Genomic DNA, 19,327 nt, shown 5'->3' with positions numbered 1-19,327 from the left:
CACAGCTTCAGCTGAGTGGGACCTTGGGAACACTGAAGATACTACACAGGCAGCTCATTGCAGAGTATTTTATCCCCCATTCTCTGGGACTTGTAAGGATTACTACTATCATCCCTATTCAGTTCAAGGGAGATGTAGAGAAAGCAGAGGGGGCCCAGCAAAATGACTACCACAACAATCCAGAGCAAATAATTTATGAGAACAGGTTTGTGAGCTGGACTTCTTTTAGACTGGTGGAGACAAAGAGGGGACATAATAGCATGGATAACTGAACAGCAGCTACAAAATGTCCAGCCCTGTAGGAATGTGACAAAAGCATTAAAAAGTAGCAGCCAGAAATAGTTGCTTCAATTCTTCTTTGAACAGAGGAGCAACTACAGACTGATTAACACAGGTAGCAGACACTCTGCCTGTGAAGATGTTCAAGAATTCAGCAAGTGATGATCCAGCTTTGGCTGTAGCCCTGCTTCAATCAGGAAGTTAGGAAATCACCTAATCAGTCTCAGGAAATCTCTTCCACCTGATTATTTTATTTAGTAAGAACTATTTTCCAAATATTAATTATGTACACGAACAAACAAAACAACCCAACAAAACCAATTCCCCCAAAATCCCCTTCCTTTCAATATTCAATTACAGAGTGCTGAACATACAAAAGGTGGCAAACAAAGAAACATCTGTATATGTATTTGTAATGCACACCCATTCCTAATGACTGCAATAAACGTAACAGCTATGTTTCAAATCAAAGGGCAGTTTCAGACACTGGCAATTCAGCTACTCAGCAGCAACAAGGATGTCCCGAGCTCAGTGCCACACAGTCCCTTTTGAGGGAAGTGCACAGACGCCAGATTCCACCACATTGAGGAACTCCCCAAGAGAAAAGCAGTAAGGGTTTTGAAATAGTGTTCCACCTTTTACTTCTATTATTATGGCTTCTGAAACATTTCCTCTTCTAGTCTGTAAGTCAGAATAGAACTTCCAGGCTTTTCCTTGGAAGACTCAGCAGTAGTTATACACCCAAAAAACAAAATCCTTATCCATTTTTAACATACACTGAGCCTGGAGGGACATGTTAAAACATATCAGTTTCTTCAAATATTAAGCTGAAATGCTGATCAGGATTCTGGTGAGGTTATCACTGGTGAACACAAGGCAGAATCCACCACATTTGTGCCTTCAGTGGAGGAAGAACTTGTCATCACTGCTGTTTAATAACCGCAGCTTATCTTCAGGCTGGTTTCTCTCCTTGACTCCGAGTTTCACAGAATAACCATAATGAAGCTTTCTTTACTCATGGTGCAATTTACAGATTTTAAGTTGAAGGATATAGATGCAGATTAGCAGATCCAGCAGCTAAGAACATACAGCATCCTTTATTACACTTTTCATTTGTATTGCTGTAATAGCAGGACAAGATACCTCTGCATCATGCTGTAATGCAAGAAAAATTCCACAGGCTATAAAAAAAAAAAAACAAACCATCAATCCACACCTCTGTGACATATTCATTTCACCAATACAGCTAGGCAGCCCATAAAAGGCTTTAACAGGGCTCATACTCTGTATTGTGCCTCTTGCCTGAGCTAACAGTTGTAAACCACTGCATTTTACTATTGCCCAGTAAAAGTTTGCCTGTATGTATATTGGCATTGCCCCATCATTTAGTGCCTCTTGCTCAAAGCAAAGAGCTTTCAAAACTTTTCTATTTTGGCCAGTAGACCCCAAGAAAAAAAAAAGTGATGCTCATTCCCCTCCACTCCTTATCCCTGAACAAATGGGCAACTGCCTTAAAAAAATGCTCAACAAAGTATTCCATCTGTCCAATTACATGACTGTACAAAGGAATAGCATTATTGAAATTTATGTACTCAGGTGTGCTTTGACTTAACATTCTTAGTAAAGTCACAGAACTTCAGCATCTTCTATTTCCACATCTTCCATTATGTTGCTTTTCTCAGAAATGCTGAAGAGAGGGGGAAAAAAAAACCCAACCCAAAACAATCCAAGATATCCAATTCTGTCATTAAAATAAAAATAGCTTGTGGATAGTTTTGCCATATGGAAACTCACACAGTAATGTGATGAAGAAAGTCACCTTTCTTACAGGAAGTGGAACACCTCCAAAAACAAACATCTGGAATCAGATACATTTCCTCACTTAATTGACTTTGAAGTCAATATGGTTGCACAGTCACACAGGCTACATACACTCACCACTTCCAGATTATGAAGCAACTTCTGGTCGGCTCAGAAAGGATACATGGAATAAAATTTGGAAACACTCAGAATCCAAATACTTGGTATTTTTAAATTTTGGTTTACAAATGGCAGGTGTTCTCCCTACTGACAAAAGAAAATTTTTTTTAATTCTGCAGCAAGGAAGAAAATTCAAATGTTGGTGTAAAGCATTCTAAATACGTCAAGCCTCATTCTCTGAAGTACCTTCTCCTTTTTAGACAGTGTACATTTCAGACACTTGTCAGGTACGATCCCGAATTATTTCCAAGAAGACACATCCTTCACTTTTACAACATTTCTTTTTCCTGGTTCTTTGAAATGTGACAGAATATTCACAGAGCTGGAGTTCAATCTCACAGGAGCATTTGATAGCATGAACATTAGATGATTGCAGATCCAGCAAAAATAACAAAAGTATCTCATTAATTTATATGCTGAAATTAAATTAGATGCATGCATCTAATTTACAGTGCACCCAGTTTAAGAATATCCATGTTTTCCATGCTCATTCACAAAATTTTACTACTGAATTTAGTAATTTTTGTCCATGCTTACCTCATAGGTCTACAAATAGTAAATAAAAAAACCCAGCTATTTAAAATTTAAAAATATGGAATGACAAATCCATAATTATTCTTTTGTGTCAGTAACAGAGCACAATGAATTTACTGGATCTGCCTGACCTTGAAGGAGAATTATTTATATAATTAGTAATATGTCCATGGGAGAGTTTAAGCAGTTCTACATATATACTGACTATATAATTCTGCATTTTAGTTCTCAACACCTCTGAAAAGTTACTTAAGAAAAAAGCTTTTCTAGTTGTAAAAAATCCCAAAGCAACACAACTGCAACATACAAATAAATTTCATCAGACCAAATTTCAGCCTCTTTGGACAAATAAACCCTACCAGTGCCTTGCAAATTGACCTTCCACATCTTGATCTTCAGTGAAGCACAATGCAATAGATAAAGTAGAATAAAGGAGACATCAGTAGTATTAATAATAATTTTTTATTACAAGTTTCTGATCATTTCAAAATGATTTCTGAGGCAGAGAACTTTCTGGATAAAAGCATTATCTTGCAATACCACTATATGTGGTACCCTCTGATGCTGAGACTCCTCCAGAAGTCACAACTAACTTGCTTACCAAAGCTTCTAAATTCTTCACTTTATAATAATCGGATATTTTGACTTCTTATTCTGCAGAACACATCCCAGCTGAAGATTCCAAGTCATGACACTTCCAAAGATACAGCACTTGTAGCATGCAGACATTCTTAACCCATTGATTAATTTTTAATTCTCCATGGAACACAGAGACTGTAGTACATACAGTACTGTTATCTACAGCCATACATCTTTGCAACAGGCTCCTGCACTGCACCACTCTCTTCAGTCTTGCTGCCACAACTTCTGGCCTCTTATTCACGTCACGCTTTCTACCACATGCATCCCATACATTATTCCTCCAAAACCAGATTTTATGATTTTGAATACTTAATGAGTATTACTTTTAATGATCATTTCTGAAATGAAATTCAAAGAAATCTGTAGAAAGTGTCTTTCACTAAAAGCCCTTGACCAGAACCACACAATTCTGTTCTTGCTGCTGAGATGAAAATACAATTTTGTAGCACTTGAATCCATTGGACTTTGAGAAGACTTGAAACTTTTCACAACTCTTCAAATTTTGTCAGGGAGCTTTGTTACCACAAAGCAGTCTCGACTGCTGAGGCAAAATCTCATAACTGTTCTCACACTTGAATGACATGTCTTGCACTAATTCTCTTATCAGCACAAAACCCTGAGAGCAGCTAATGAAGCCCAGTCACTTAGGAAAGCACCTCTGACCAGCATTTTCCCAGATCTTCCTTGTGTGTTGCTTCTTCAGGGTGCAGTAAGTGGTGAGCTCAGCCTTCAGCACTTCCCTCAGTACAGGACTGACACCATCACTCTTCCCTGTGCAGATGTGTATTTTCAGGCACCTCTGATCAACTTGGTTCAAAAAGGCTGAGAGGTTCAAAAGACACTGGGGAACAGATGATAAAGGTGGAATGTAAGCCTTGTTTCTTGGGAGAATAGGCTAAGAAGATAAAGTAGAAGTGAAAGGCTTGTTTCTTGTGTGACTGACTATAACCATTTTGTTTTTTAAACAGCATTCCCCCATCTTCCCTCATGCTTATGCCTCTGCTTCCTTATGTCATCATAAGTAGCTTTACAACAAGATTTTCATTTCCACTGGGAGCTAGGTATATACCAAATTTCCAAACTTTCACCATAACTCCTGCTTTTATTGACATATGACAGTCCGGATTCACATTCTCAGTTTCTTGGGGAAAAGATACCCCAACAACTGAATTCACCTTGAATACATCTTTGCTCCTCCAAGTCCACTACAATAAAGAGAGCCAGAACATTCCTGTGATGCTGCCAAGTGGCTTCAGCACTGGTAGAGCTGCATCTGCAACAGTGCTGTGTTAGACTGTGATTCAGCTTCTTAGCGTTCTGTCTGAAACTCAGCAGTGAGTGCATCAAGCTGACAGACAAGTGGGAGACAGTTTAGCCTGAGAAGGTGAGAAACTAAAACACAAACTATACATCCCTCCACTACCAGATATATAAATATTTATATGTGAAAAGGCATAAGTAAGGTTTCATACTCTAAAACAATTCTTTGCTCAGCAGTTCACTAGACAAATCTCAGAAGAATGTTAAACATACAAAGAGAAACACAGAGACATATAAATCAGCAAATGCAAATACCTGAACTATTAGAAAAGCAACAAAACAGTAAATTCCCAAGCAATATCTATCTTAGGAGGCTTGAAGAAAAAAGTATTATACTTACAATAGAGATTCCTGCGTCTCAGGGCTTTCTCTTGCTTTAATTATGAAGATGCAAGTCATCCCAAAATAGAATAAGAAAAATAAATTAATGTGCTGCATCAAAAAGGAAAAACCCAGCACTTCCACAGAAGCCTTTGCAGATGAATTGCATTACAGGCCAAAGTTTCCACTGTCAAACAGGAAAAATTAGAGCCTTTATGATTGTCTGCAAAAGTACAAAGCTGTACTTAACACAAGGTTACTTTCAAGAAAGCCTTGTTATTTAGTCAAGTTTTAAGGGATGATTATGGCTTGAAACACATCTGAAGGATGCCAGAAAAATCGAAAGTATGATTACAGCTCCTAAGCTTTCAGAAGGTACAGTTTCAACAACCAAAAAAAAAACCTTACCCCAAAAGGAAAAATTAACTAAAAGCAGTTCCCCCACCAGTTAAAGTGAATTTGGTTAAACCTTAAGGCTAGCCAAATCTCAGGAAAGATCATTCATATAATGAAGAACAGGAAAAGTGTCTTTCATTGGCTGAATCCGGAACAGATGATTGCTTTTTGGCAGAACCTAAAGAAAAGGGGAACTTAAATTTCAATTTAATAGCTAAAGCAATCCTGACTAGTTTTGACAATTTTATGGCAAGTAAACACAAACTTGTCTTTTTCAAGAACGGAACAATAAGTGTGATCATTCTACCACAGCAGCACCTCTCTGCCCAGAGCAGTCCATGGAGTTAAGTGCTGTATTTCCAATATTCAGTGGCATAGAAGAGATGCTGGACATGGGTGTGGCAATTCAAAAGGAAGCAAGACTTACACAATCATTAGCTGTCTGAGAAGCCAAGTAGCTGTACTTTCATGGCAGTTGTAAAATAAGGAAGTCACCCAAGTGCTGGTACTGCCACAGGCAGTAGACGATTTTGTATAAATTCAGGAGGATTTCATAAGCTTAGAAATACAGACACAGTGCTCCTCATAGTTATGCTGTTCCAAGTGCTTTTGTTACTCATTCTCCAGTTTTACAACAAACAGCTGCTAATGCCAAGTTTTTCAGACAAGCACAGCAAACATTAGCAATTGTGAGCTGTTGCTCAAAGAGAATTTCCTCCTGACTATTTTCAGACAATCAGCTCTGACTGCACCTGGTTTACTGCTTTTGTTAATATTAGAAATGCAGTTTCACAACTGAAGCTAAAGGGTCCATTTTACTCATGATCCCTGCTATTAGATCAGGAATTAAGATTCTCACATATTAGGTAAGAAACTTATTCTCTGTTCTGGTTCAAGGATTGCAACAACTGTTTTTGAGCTAAGACTGAAAAGTTAGAGTAACTTTTGGCAAAGGGTCTGACTTTGAGAAGCCAAAACTCAAAAACTACTGGTTTTAAGGGTTCAAACCTTCCGTGCACACAGTAGTCTGTATGAGCTACTGCATAAAGTAGTTGCCCACAAAATTGAACTTCACAAGTTACTTAACAGAACAATTTCAAGTGCATAGTTAAGTATTATATGAACATAATTTAGTTTTTCTTAAACATATACAATCTTTAAATATATCAGATATACATGAAAACTACTTATTTTAATTCTTCAAGCTCATAATAAGCAAATCAAGTTTTGGGGTTTCGCTTGTCTTCAGTTTGTTTTTTCCCCTCAAAACAAATATCCACAATTAAAGTTTCTCTGGATCATGAAGATATGCTGCAGAACACAATGGCATGCTTTTGGGACCAAATATAAACAATCCAACAGCAAAGTAATTTTCCTGTAACTAGCTACATTAGCATTCCAAGTATCAACACAAATATGTATGACTGAAATGTTTAAACAGCAATGGTTGATTTTACTGCCACAAAAAGGATGGAAAAGTTGCCTGCACATCAGGTATTTCAACCACAGGTTCAGGTGCACAACAATAGGGATAAGACACAGAAGAAATGAGAACACTGAAATGATGAAGACAAAGGCTAACAGCTCTCTTCACAGATTTGAACATTCCTTGATTCTAATGAGCCTGTAGGGTCTTGAGAACAGATTTTTCTCCTTCTGGGACATGGCAGGCATTTCTACCTATCTAACTCCAGACTTGAAGGGAGGGCAAGGAAACCTGAATCTTTGATAGAACCAGAACAACCTTCAGCTGTGTTCCAAACACAGTTCACAAAATAGGCAATGTTCTTCTGTGGATGCCATATTTGCAAAGGGCTGATCAAAACACATGGAAAAAAGATGTTCCACTCTAGGATTTCCCTTGCAAGCTGACAATAAAACTAATGCATATTTACAAAAACAGAATAAATTATATAATATACCACCATATTCCAGGTATATACACTGCAGGTGTATTTTATTTGGAGACTGTTATCGCAAAAAAACCTAAGATTTTTCCTAAGCTGTGGGAAAAAAAAGGCCAAACAAACCCATCTTTCATGCAGGATATCCCCCACTACTCTCACAGGCTTGGTTAAATTAAAAGTGCTAGTAAACATATATAAATGTTTTCTAAGCATTTTACTATAATGGCTAAAACTATAATGCAACTGTTTTTCAAAGTACCCAATACCATCCAACTCAAATTTTCAGAGCCAAGAATTATACACATATCTATGAATATTTTGGCTATTTCACTTTCTACAACTCCCCATCCCTTTAATGCCTGTTGTGCAATGAAGCCACAAAACCCCATCATTATGCTACTGTACAGAGGTCACACAGCACTCAATGCACAAGATACAAGATCACTTGTACTGCGATCATCCCAGCCATACAATCTTTCGGCCATCAGCACCTGTCTGACAAGGGTCTGGCCTTATGAACTAACAACACTAGAAAAAATTAGAGATAAAACAAAGGTATGTAGAAACAACCTAAATAAATACCTTATGTACCTATTCAAAACCCAGAATAACCAAACTACCCAGGCAGAAAAAAAAGAGATAAAACAGCTATGTACACTGAAGGTTAACTGAAGTACTCCTACAAATCTGTCAGACAGCCAAGCGTTACTACTGCAGCTATTCAAAATAACACATTTTACTTTGATAGCTACAGGAAATACAGGCCAATGAAATGAAAATAATATACGTAGCACACGTTTACATTTGTTTCTTAAAGTTTCTTAATGACCATCCTTCTCATTAACAATTTTTTCTTGCATTTTTGAAACACCTAGTGGCAGACAAGCACAGAGTATCTTCAACAATGCCATTTTAAAACAAATGGGCAACTGATAGAAAAAAGGCAATCTGACTGAAGTCATAAAATATGACTGATGGATTGGTCAGGCTAGTACTGTGGTCTAGGAGAAGAACTACTGCCTTCTCTTCATTTTGCTGTGTTTACAGGACATCCTTTGGTATTATTTTGAAAAGGAACTCCTCTAGTAAGGAACAAACTAAGAGCTATTCACAATCTACACCTACCCTGCATTAAAAAGAAACACAAGCTCAGGACTTTATAGTTACTCCAAACCTAGTGGTACAAAACTCTCAATCCATGAGCGCTCTCATTTTTTTCCACCAAAACACACAATAGATTTCATAATTTAAAGGAAGAAATTGGAGATAACTGAAAAGAATTATGATGCGAGCTTGGAGAGTTACTCCTACAGCAATGCAACTTGTGAATGACCACAACTCCACACCAAACAAAAATCCAGTTTTCAACCCGTTCTACTCTTGCTCACTCTCAGCTCAAAGATTTCACTGACAAGAAACTGAGAGATTTAGCCCAGCAAACATCCAAGCATGAAAAGAAGGAAAACTATATGCAGATTTTGTAAGAAAATAAATGCTGTGTTTTCTACTTTTTAAGGGAAAACCAGGAATAACTAGATTGCTGAAGTTAGCTAAGAAAAGAAAAGAAACAACAAAAGCAAAGGAATTCTTTGCATCAGCAGGAACATTTGGTAGGACACAAAAAATATAACTGTACACTTCTACTCGATCAACGGGGAGCAAGAAGACTCATTCCTGTGAGGAGAAAAAAGGGGCTGGAGAAAGTAGAGCCACTGACTCAAGTAAGAATCAATGCTATTAAAGTGATAGCAAACAGGTAACAGAATACTATTAATCTGTCTCAACAGCAAAGAGATGGGGAGATGCCCTTCATTCCAAAAAAAAAAAAAAAAGAGGACACACCATCACTTGAGAAAGGCAATTTAGCTGTTAGTCACTAATGTTGCAAGAAGAATAAAGTGTCATTACATTAAGAAAACATCAGAGCAAGCTCCTCAGTGCCACAACAACACAATCTGATGGCAGCAAAGAGTACAGACAACTGAGTTACAGTCTCACCTTTACAGACTGAGAATGTATTGGAATTTTAAACAATCATCAGCCAATCAACTCAGTATTTGTAAAGGCCTCATCTCTAAGTACACCCTTAGAAGACGGTGCCTAATTATTTTAAGCCTTTGCTTGTTTTGTGCTTACACAAGGGAGCAGATATTATGACGCTTCAAACCAACACAAATGTCAGACTTGACAGCAAAGTCTATGTAACTCCTTCAGGAAATCAGAACTGATGTTACTATCAAAGTAAAAAGTAAATTCATTTTATTCAAAGTACAGGGGAGTTACGCAGAGTTGGAAGACAGAACAGTATTTTTACCAACTACATCTGAAAATAGAAAGTTGAATTCTTTCACTACTTGTGGCTCTGTGTCATTCAAATGTTAATTTCACAGTTAGCACACATTTACCTTTAAATGCGGCTGATGTTTCAAGTTACATGCTGCACAAAGCAGAGTTGAGAGATCCCACCTCATTTTTTTCTTGGAATATTTCAAGCAAGTTATTGTTACAAATCTACATGTTTTATTACAAATAAGTTAGATAAGCACTTGAAGCTGTGTGAAATCAAGTACTGAACTTGCAAGAGTCCTGGATTTAGGATTAAATCTGCATATATATTTAATATGGAAAAAGTTTACCTTCTTATGCTTTGCACCACGGTAGTGGGACTGAAGACTTATAGCGCACATACAGTAAATGTTACAAACCTGAAAGAGAAAAATTGAAAGCACATCTTCAGTTATGCTATGAATATTCTGCCGTTAGTGAATTATAAATATGGAATACATCCGTTCCTACAGTGTAATCGTGTCATTCTCAAGGTCTTCTTTGGCTCAAACAGTACAGTTTGCATGAATTTTAGGAGAACAGCTTACCATTAAATTTACAGAAATAGTATGCAAACCTGTTCAAACAATACTTAAACACATATTTAAATAAATCAGGTGGTAAGAAGTTTTTACGAGCCTCCCTCTTCTCTGCTACTAGCACCTTCTAAATTCTTAGTCTTCTAAAGTCCTCCAAGCTGGAAAGCCAGCAAAAAGGGATGATCGTGCAGAAACTAGAAAGGAACAGAGGCAAAATTACGCCCTAGAAAAACTGCAGCCCCGTTCATTGTTCATTCACAGCTACGTTACAGAGACCCGAAAAACAATGGAGGAAGACACGTGCATTTCATTAAGATCCACAGACATGCATATACCATTGCAATAATTAACAGAAGGCAATACAGACGTACAAATATTTCTTACTATCTTTAACTTTTAAAAAAGCAACGACTAATGCATGCTAGTATTGTCTGTTTCCTTTACGTACTGTTGCAGAACTTGAATGAGCCAGAAAAACATCCAGCGCTACAAAAACACTACGGGAATGACGAATCTAACGCGTTCTGACCCGGAGCTGCAGCTTTTAGAGATAAATGAGCCTTTGCGGCCGCCCATCAGAAACACGCAGCAGAGATTGGAAAGGCTGCACTGAGAACTATCCACCGCAGCCGTGACTGCTCAGGAACGGCCTGAATTCCCTGACCCAGCTCTCCCGGGGACCGGCCACGTTACTCCCCTCGGCACAGCCGCTCTCGTTCCAGGTGTGCCCGCCGCGCTCCCCACGGCCGGGCGCAGTGTGGCTCCCAATGCCCGCACACACCCACTCACTTCGCAGTAAAAGTGCTTTTTCTCCGGCTCCGCTTTGCCATCTTCTGCCTTAACTTCCTCAGGCACGGCGCTCATCCTGCACGGCTGGGGGGGGTGGGGGGTGGGGGAAACAACAACAGCAAAAAGAAATAAAACCAATTCTTGTTCACACGGTGCTCTACAGCGAGCAGGTGGCGGCGGGGGCCAGGCCTCGGGCGGACGAGCTGGGTTATTATTTGCTATTTAAGCGCTATTGTTTTATTCCGTGGATCAATCCACATCTTCCACCGCGGGCGCCGCCGCGAAGCATCCGGGAGCTCGCGCCCATCCCGCCCCCCACAGCGCTCGTCACTTCCGTCAGCGCCAAGCCACGCCCCCGGCCGGTGGCCATTGGCGGGCAGCCTCTCGTCTGCGCCAATGGGAAGCCGGTGGGGCGCCGCGCGCCCGGCAGCAGGCCACGCCCCCACCAGGCCCCGCCCCCGTCCCCGCCCGGCGCCCCCCGGTGCCCGGAGGGGCCCGGGAGGAGTTCCAGGAGAGGGCCCTGGGGCCGGCTCGGAGATTGGTGGGCCAGCTGAAGCCAAGGGAGGATTCTGTAACCGGTTCAGAGCAGCGTGGGTGCCTGGGCGGATTTAGGATGGCTACCGGGAGCAGCTCAGGCTGGGTGTGGGTACTGGGACCTATCCAGAGCAAACACTGTGAGGGGCCAGGGTGGGCAGATCCTGGACAAGTTCTGAGGGGATGCCGAACCATGTGAGTGCAGGGCCCACTGCAAGGGGATTACTGGGCCCGTATGGAGAAGGGGCAAGAAACACACACAGCAGCAGCAGCTTTAATTTAAATGCAAACATTTTATTTTAAAATGTCTCAACTTTACGCTTCTGCCTGGTAATAAATGTAAAATATAATTTAAGAAGTACGCTTAAAAGTTCCTTCTAAAAGCAGGCTGAGGAAACAGTACAAAACACAACAGAAAAGTGCACCGGGTTTAAACGACATGCCAGAACATCAAATCCACAGGTCGCTGCCTGGTTTGAATTGGCCACAATATCTTTTACAGGTATATTAGTGATACACCACGAGACCTATGATACTCCTATGCACGAAGCAGCACAGCCAGTGGTGCTGGTTTGGTTACACATTACCAAAGGTGATCCCACAGGATTCCCTGGGGTGTCTTCCCTGGGGCTGGAGCTGTACCTGTCCGCTGCTTCATCTCCCCAGATGGGCAGCACCTGTGCCTCAGTCACATGCCCCAGTGTAGGCATTACCTGCATCGTGTAGTACATTTTCAAATAGTGCTGCGGTGGTTGCAGTGTTCTCTCCAGGAATACACCCTCCTCAGAAAAGTTTTGGGGAATCAGTGCCAGATAGACCAAAACTGTCCATAGAATTCCATGTTTGATTACTCCATGTAGGATTAACTGTTTATTATTCATAGAATCATAGAATGGTTTGGATTGGAAGGGACCTTAAAGATTATCCAGTTCCAATCCCCCTGCCATGAGCAGGGACACCTTCCACTAGACCAGATTGCTAAGAATTACTCTTGTCTTCCACTGTGTTTCTTCAGGAGAAGCAGAAATGGCACTTTTAATACTGGATTGTAAGTGGGGTGTAATGGCAGATTATACCCCTTTGGTGAGGATGTTACTGGTACCTGGACATTTCTGTAAGAGTCTTTACATGGAATCACATTAAAATGCTTGATCATTATTTGCGGTTCTAATCCCAAAATCTAAAATGGACTAATTGAAAACACCGCGCTGTATATGTTATGTAATGCTTACATACCCTTCTTAATTAAAAAAAAATAAAAATTGCAAATTAAAAGTGCATTTACACAGTGAAACAATAAACCCATGTAGAAAAAAAATGAAAGAAGCAAAAAAGGAGAAAATTACTTCCTTGGTTTTTTGAAAGAGAGATTATATCTAAAGAAAAAGGTATTTGGCATTATATACATACTTTGCTGCACTAAACTATTGGTGGTAGCTGGAGGTTTTGTGGCAGTACAGACTCCTGAAGAGAGAATGTTTCACCATCAGAGTGATCTTTTTTCTGGTTTTGGGGATACAGCTGTTATATAAATGAGTACCTCCATCTTATTAAAGAGGGGGGAGAAATGAGGGATTGCACTTCTGCCTAACACTGTTCTTTTGGCAAAACTTTTGAAGTATGCCTAAAGTGGAAATAAAGCTACGGTCACAGAAAACAGAAAGGATGGAGACCAAAATGTACCATCCTAACCAATCAAAAAGGTGGAAAAGCTAGAGGAGGAAAAGGGAATTGCCTTTAAGGAAGAAAGTGTTCTTTGGTTTTGTTAAGAAGGATTTCAGGGGGCAGAAGGTGTGAGGAAGAACCCTTTCAGAAGAGGGAAGTTTCTTGACCGTGCAGAGGAAGAATCTTCTTAGCTATAGTGAGAATAGAAACAAAACTGAATACTGTTAATGAGAACTGAGATAACTTTTGCCTTTTTCAAGTTCTTTCTAGAAAGACAAAATGTAAAAAATAAGAAAACTCAACAACTGTTGATGCTTGCCTCTCCTTTCACATTCTAAATCAACATAGGGAGGATACACATGATCCAAAACCCTAAAAAAAAAAGGGGGGAAGAACAATAAAGAGGTTCAAGAGGGAGAGCTCACACCCTCCTGTGGTACAAAATGTGGAGCTCTAGACCAGAATTTCACCTGATTTTTTTTTTTTTACATGTCTTTTAATTGCTGAAATACAATTAATAAGACTAGCCAACCAGCTGATGTTCTTTCTATTGCCTTCTGCCACATCTTTGTTTACCATAACTCTACCAGTACAAATATGAAACTGGGGCTGTCCGTGGAGCATCAAGGAAATCTTGAAAAAGTTTGGACTGCATAGTTAGAGCATTAGCTCTACAATTACCAGCAGCAAGAGAGTTAATGCACACCCAGAATTTGCCACAGTTTGGAAAACTAACCTCAGGAAAGGAACAGGAGCAGTTCACGCCTCCTAGAATGATGTTTTCAGTCTGCTTGAGAAATGCATCTTAGCATTGAAATTACTCAAGCCTTGTTTTCAATAAATTATTTTTAGCCTGCAAAGTTACAGAATCAGTTCTACAGAAGAAAAAAAAAGATGTGATTTCAGACCACAGAATTAATTAATGCTGTAGACACAAAATAATTACACCTTGTTGGCATTATATGTTTTCTCTTCCCAAAATTTATCTCAACTTTTTTTTTTTTTTTTCTTTCCTTCCAAACTACCACTCAAATATCTTTGCCTAAGCACAAGCAAGTGCTTGGATCTCTAGACATTTGGGTTGATTTTTTTCAAAGGACTTTGTTTAGAATATGTTTCAGCCTGTCGCTCATGACTTTGTTCAGAGGCATTTCTGATAGCATGATAGGGAATTGCATTTATAGTGACAAGAACACACCAGATGTCCCTGAAACGTGACAAAGATCTGTTTGTCAGGGTGGTAGTGCCTATGAACATAAGCAGCCCTCATGTGTGAATCTCCCTCAGGTGGATAAAAGCCTTGTGACTACATACTGAGTGGGGCCACCTGCACAATCTCTTGCTCTCTACATGTTACAGCACCTGTTTCAGTTGTGAGACACAATTTCTCATTGGGCATGGCAAGATTTAAAAGAAGAAAATCCAAGGAAAGGAACTCCTGTTCTAGTGAGAAACTTTCTACAATCTAGTTTAGGTTTAGGATTTTTGCCTCAGTATAATAAGGAAAATATTTCCATTTTAGTGTTTACACTCTAAGAGAGTAGAGTCAAAGAGAAAACAAGCAGAGAGAGAAGACAAGAAAAAATAGAACGGGTTTACACCCCTGTCATTCTGCAGCTGGTTTTCTTGGTTAAGTGACACTGAAATGAAAGAAAATAAGTATGTTATATTTTTTTTACCACTACCTAAGGCAATATATGTATTCATATGCAGGGGAAATTATGGCTTTTAACTATTTTAATTAAAACCTAACACCTTGTTATGACAAAATAATGGGTTTCCTGAAATAACTACAGTGGGTTGAGGCTATTAGGTGTCCTATTTAAGTTTCAGAATGGCTTCAACAGAAAGAGTTAAAAAAAGCTTCTAGGCAGCAGAAACTGAATTTATCCCACAGAATATTCCTTGCCTCAGGCTTGTTGCCGCTTAAGTATTTTAAGCACTAGGAATTTCCAGAAGAATTGCACATGCCAATCTCAATACCATATCAAAGGATCAGCACCCAAAGTCTTACTGAACTGACTGATACTATCCAGACCAGACTCAGCTGTAAGAATTTTAAGAATACATGACTGTTCCAATAAAGGGTGGATAAGCTATAAACTTAAACTTTGCATTAATATGTTACAATCAAAGAGTAGGAAGTTAATCTTTCCTACGGTGAATTTAGGTACAGTCCCTTAATCTTTCACTTCCTTTGTTAAATCTCTGAACCCAGGATAACTAAAACAAGCTTGGCACTTACACAGTGCTGCCTTCACTCAGAACTTTTGAAACAAAGCTTTACTTTGGTATCCAAAGACTTTAAAGTCAATTTAAATTATTTATAGTGTTACCTACAGTCGAGGTCTGCCCCAGTTTCAGTCACTATGTAAGTGCAGGAAAATCTAATCTTTTTGTTCAAGCTTATATTGTTACATCAACAATCATGCTGTTTCTCAGTAAAAGTAGTAGCTTTCAATGGTGTTGGACTTGTATGGTATTTGTATGGTACTCAACAGCTGTGCACTGGCAGCTGAAATCAGGTCACATTCTCAGTAAAGACCTCCACAGCAGCTTTAGCACTGATAATAGTCTTTACTCTTTGTGGTCCAAGTAACATCCCAGGGGAAGACACCTTCTCACAGCTTTTAGAACTGCTCACCTTCCATACCAAAGTACACCCTCCCCAAAGATCAGGGAATTTGTGAGTCCATTCTGTCTCAGCCTCTGGAGGGTTTATGGCTGAGGAAGTTTGAATGCTATTATCAGTCAGGCATTTCTTTCAGCCTGAATGCTCCAAGTTTCGATTAGGCAACCATTTGACTAGACATTTCTTCTACAAGAATAATTTTTTATTGTTGCTACAATAAATGCATCGGGAGGATCCTAAAATAGACTTTAGGGCTATGCTGAAGGGATACAAATACCAGTTCATTAAGGCTAAAAGCTAAACACCAGTGATTGAAAATATCTTAAACCCTACTTCTCAGTGCTAGTTTTTAGAATAATGCCAAAGCAACAACAACCACTAAGAAAATGTAACCATTTTAAAGAACTGCTCTGTCTTTCATCCTGTTTTCTGGTCAGTGCCAGGAGGTCATTAATGTCTGCATACAAAAATGGTTATAAGATTAAATCAGTGGTAATTTAATAGGGTACAATGCAATGTCAGTTTTCAGTCCCAACTCAATCCAGGGCACATATCATGGGGAGAGGATAAAGGCAGATCTGTGCCTTAAACACAAATGGCAAGAGATTATTTTAAGCATTTATTTCCTCTGTTCTTTCCAAGTACTTAAAAGGAACTGGTCTTTCTTTACTACCAACAACGGTTAGCAATTGTCAAAAAAGAGGATAAACTGCTGATCTCTTCATAAACACAGTTCTTGGGAGATTGCTGTACTGCATGTGTGATAATTTAGACTAGCAGTAATTCTACTGATATCACATATTTTCATGCCTGAAATAAGAACTCAGCCACACATTAAGTGGGCCAAACACAAATGTGATGTGCAGGATAAGTGTGTTTTTCTTGGCTTCAGACTTTATGGAATAATAAGGAAACAAACATGCATTTATACAGCAGGGAGTCAGAAGGTGACATCTCACTTTTGAGTCGCACATTCATCCGTCCACCTAGAAGCCCATTACATCTCATGTGTCAGATTACATTCCCTTACATGCAGAAGCTTCACCTATCTCTATAATATTGATCAAGATGTGTAAACTGTCTGGGTTTGTTGGAAACATGAGAAAAATAATTCTAACTGATATGTCAGGAAAGCCTGAGAGCACACAGAGTTATGTCAACAAAAAAAAAAAAAAAAAAAAAAAAAAAAAAAAAAAAGAAGAAGGAATTTTGTAACAGGGAGAACTTTAGAGAATTTCTGTTGTTAGTATAAATTGCTTCTGCACTCAGATACCTGGCAGTTCTCCCATTGTAGTCACAGCAGGTAGTATTTCTAAGGACAGAGAAGGCTTTTGGTGGCACAGTCCTCTGCAGAGTTGCACCTGGTGTAACCACTTGTGCAAAATGGCATCAGCATGTCCAGATGAAGATAATGGGTTTTAGAGTTGCACTTCATCAATGCAAATTATGTGAGAAAGTGCAAGGCAATGTGAAACCCCAGGTACTCTCATTCAGAGGGGTGTGAGAGTGATTCCAAGTGTGGAATTAAACAAGCAGCTTGTCAGACGTCATGCATGTGTGTTCTCCTCTCGCCCCCAGCCCTCTATTCCCACACTACCCTGTCTCCCCATCACCTTGTTTCTGCCAGGCAGCTGCACAAGGAGCTGGACTGGAGAATATTGCAGGGTTCATAGCACAGCCCTACAAGCAGCTCTGAGGCACACAGTAATGTCTGGCACCAGCACAGTTCTCCAGTGCACTGCTGCATGCCAAGCAAAGGACCATGACAGCAACTCTGTGGGAGTCTAAAGAACTGCTGCTTGCAATCATATAGATAGTCAATCAGAGAGGCAGAGGTTGTACAGCAACCTGATTTATGTGCAGCAACCGATTTATGGTAGTCTCACTCTGTATGAAGAACAAGTTTGTTTGCCCACAAATATTTTTGCAGTTTGGCTTGAATTTATGTGATGTGGACAGTGGTGTGTACTGGAGAGCAGTGTAAATTCCACCACTGTGACCTCACTTCAGAACAGGGTCTGATATTGCATTGCAACCATTGGCAGGAGTATTAGAGCAAGGATATCGAGACTGTCTCAAACAAGAGGCAGCACATGGCCAAAAGGGAGCTGATGTACCTTGGACACAAAAAAGGAAACATTCTCACGGCTTGGATATGGTCAACTGGACTTTGACAGATTTAAACCAAGATACAGTAAGATGTTACCCCTCATTGCTGTCCAGTATGCAGCATTTCATACCACAGTTCATAAGCACTAGCATGCAGAGAATTAGTATCTTTACATCTGCCAGCTCTAATGTACAGGTAGTAAATTCTATCAGAAGAGATGGTCAGTCTTCTTGGAGAAGAGCAGCCTCCCAGGTGCAGAACCATTGCACTACCTGAAAACTCCACTTATTCTACATATTTAAAGCATTTGGGACATTTTTATGCCACTCATCTGGCATGTAAAGCCATGCCCTTCATGACTAACAGATAAAGGAAGACATTATAATTATTTATAACATTTTGAAAAAGAAAACATTCATTACAGGGCTTCCTTCAAAAAGCACATATACATACATCTAAGCTTTTTTTAAAAAACTATGTGGTTGTTATATAGGTGAAGTTGATATAAAGTTGAAATAGTGCAATTAAAAAAAAAAAAGTTAGTGCAGGAGTCAAACTACAACAATAACAAAACCCAAAATATAACTTTATTTTTTTGTTGTTGTGGAAACACATTACTGTCTGGGTTCAAAGAAAAGTATACACTCTGTTTTCAAAAGCACTAAAGTGCCTTTGAAAAATATACATCTAGCTCTCAGTGAGATGAATGGTTTCTTTTGGGATTGAAACTAGTATGTTTTCAAAAATAATCTTAGTGTGGGATTTGGTTTTGATGTAGGGTGACAATATCTAACAAACTGCTGTCAGTCAAAAAGTACTATCAGGTTAAAAAGTGCATTTTCTTTGTTGATGTTACTAGTAACAGCAAGGAAAATAATAGGAGAAATATTTTGTTATCACATATGTTTAACAGCATTTTGTAACTCATTTATAGATGTAGATTACATTCCATTGTTCAGTCTTTCAGCAGCAACATGAAAGGCTGATGGCAATGAAATGGAAAAATATGGATTCTAAAACAATAATATTATCAAGAAACTTAGAAGTAACTTCAGTTTGAAGTGAAACAATTTCTAATTCATTTATGCAAGTTGTTGTTTTTACTTATGTGGTCCTTTTAAAGTAGGAAGTTGTGTTGGGAAGCTCTTTCCTATTGCCATTAATTTAATGCTGGGATGAAGGAATAGCTGATCCTTCTTATAAGAGTGAAAAATAATTATAAAGCAAAATCTCTTATGGTGAACTGACCACACTGAAGACCATAAACATTTTTGATTTGCACAGAGGCATCACATCAGCTTGAGAAAAACAAACAGAACAAAGAAAACAGAAATTGTTAGACTTTGCTAATGAC

At 39.1% G+C, this 19,327-nt stretch overlaps 1 protein-coding gene across 3 annotated transcripts in view; it reads right to left on the bottom strand.

Moving 5' to 3' along the window:
• Positions 1-11,329, bottom strand: part of LOC110469698 (uncharacterized) — a 29,398-nt gene extending 18,069 nt beyond the window's left edge. The window contains exons 1-3 of one of the 3 annotated variants that reach the window (XM_021528704.2): positions 11,033-11,329; positions 10,016-10,084; positions 5,096-5,129 (exon numbers count right to left, since the gene is read on the bottom strand). In XM_021528704.2, coding sequence (XP_021384379.2) covers positions 5,096-5,129; positions 10,016-10,084; positions 11,033-11,107 — 178 coding nt within the window. In that variant the 5' untranslated portion in view covers positions 11,108-11,329. Of the gene's footprint in view, positions 1-914; positions 6,796-10,015; positions 10,085-11,032 lie in introns of those variants that run through there. The other 2 variants (XM_077784790.1, XM_021528705.2) reach the window with 2 other exon arrangements.
• Between the last annotated feature and the right edge of the window lie 7,998 nt (positions 11,330-19,327).

Source organism: Lonchura striata, chromosome 1, assembly GCF_046129695.1.
Source record: "Lonchura striata isolate bLonStr1 chromosome 1, bLonStr1.mat, whole genome shotgun sequence".
Classification (NCBI taxonomy): domain Eukaryota; kingdom Metazoa; phylum Chordata; class Aves; order Passeriformes; family Estrildidae; genus Lonchura; species Lonchura striata.
Note: the sequence above shows the minus strand (reverse complement) of the source record. Positions and strands in the feature narration are given on the sequence as shown.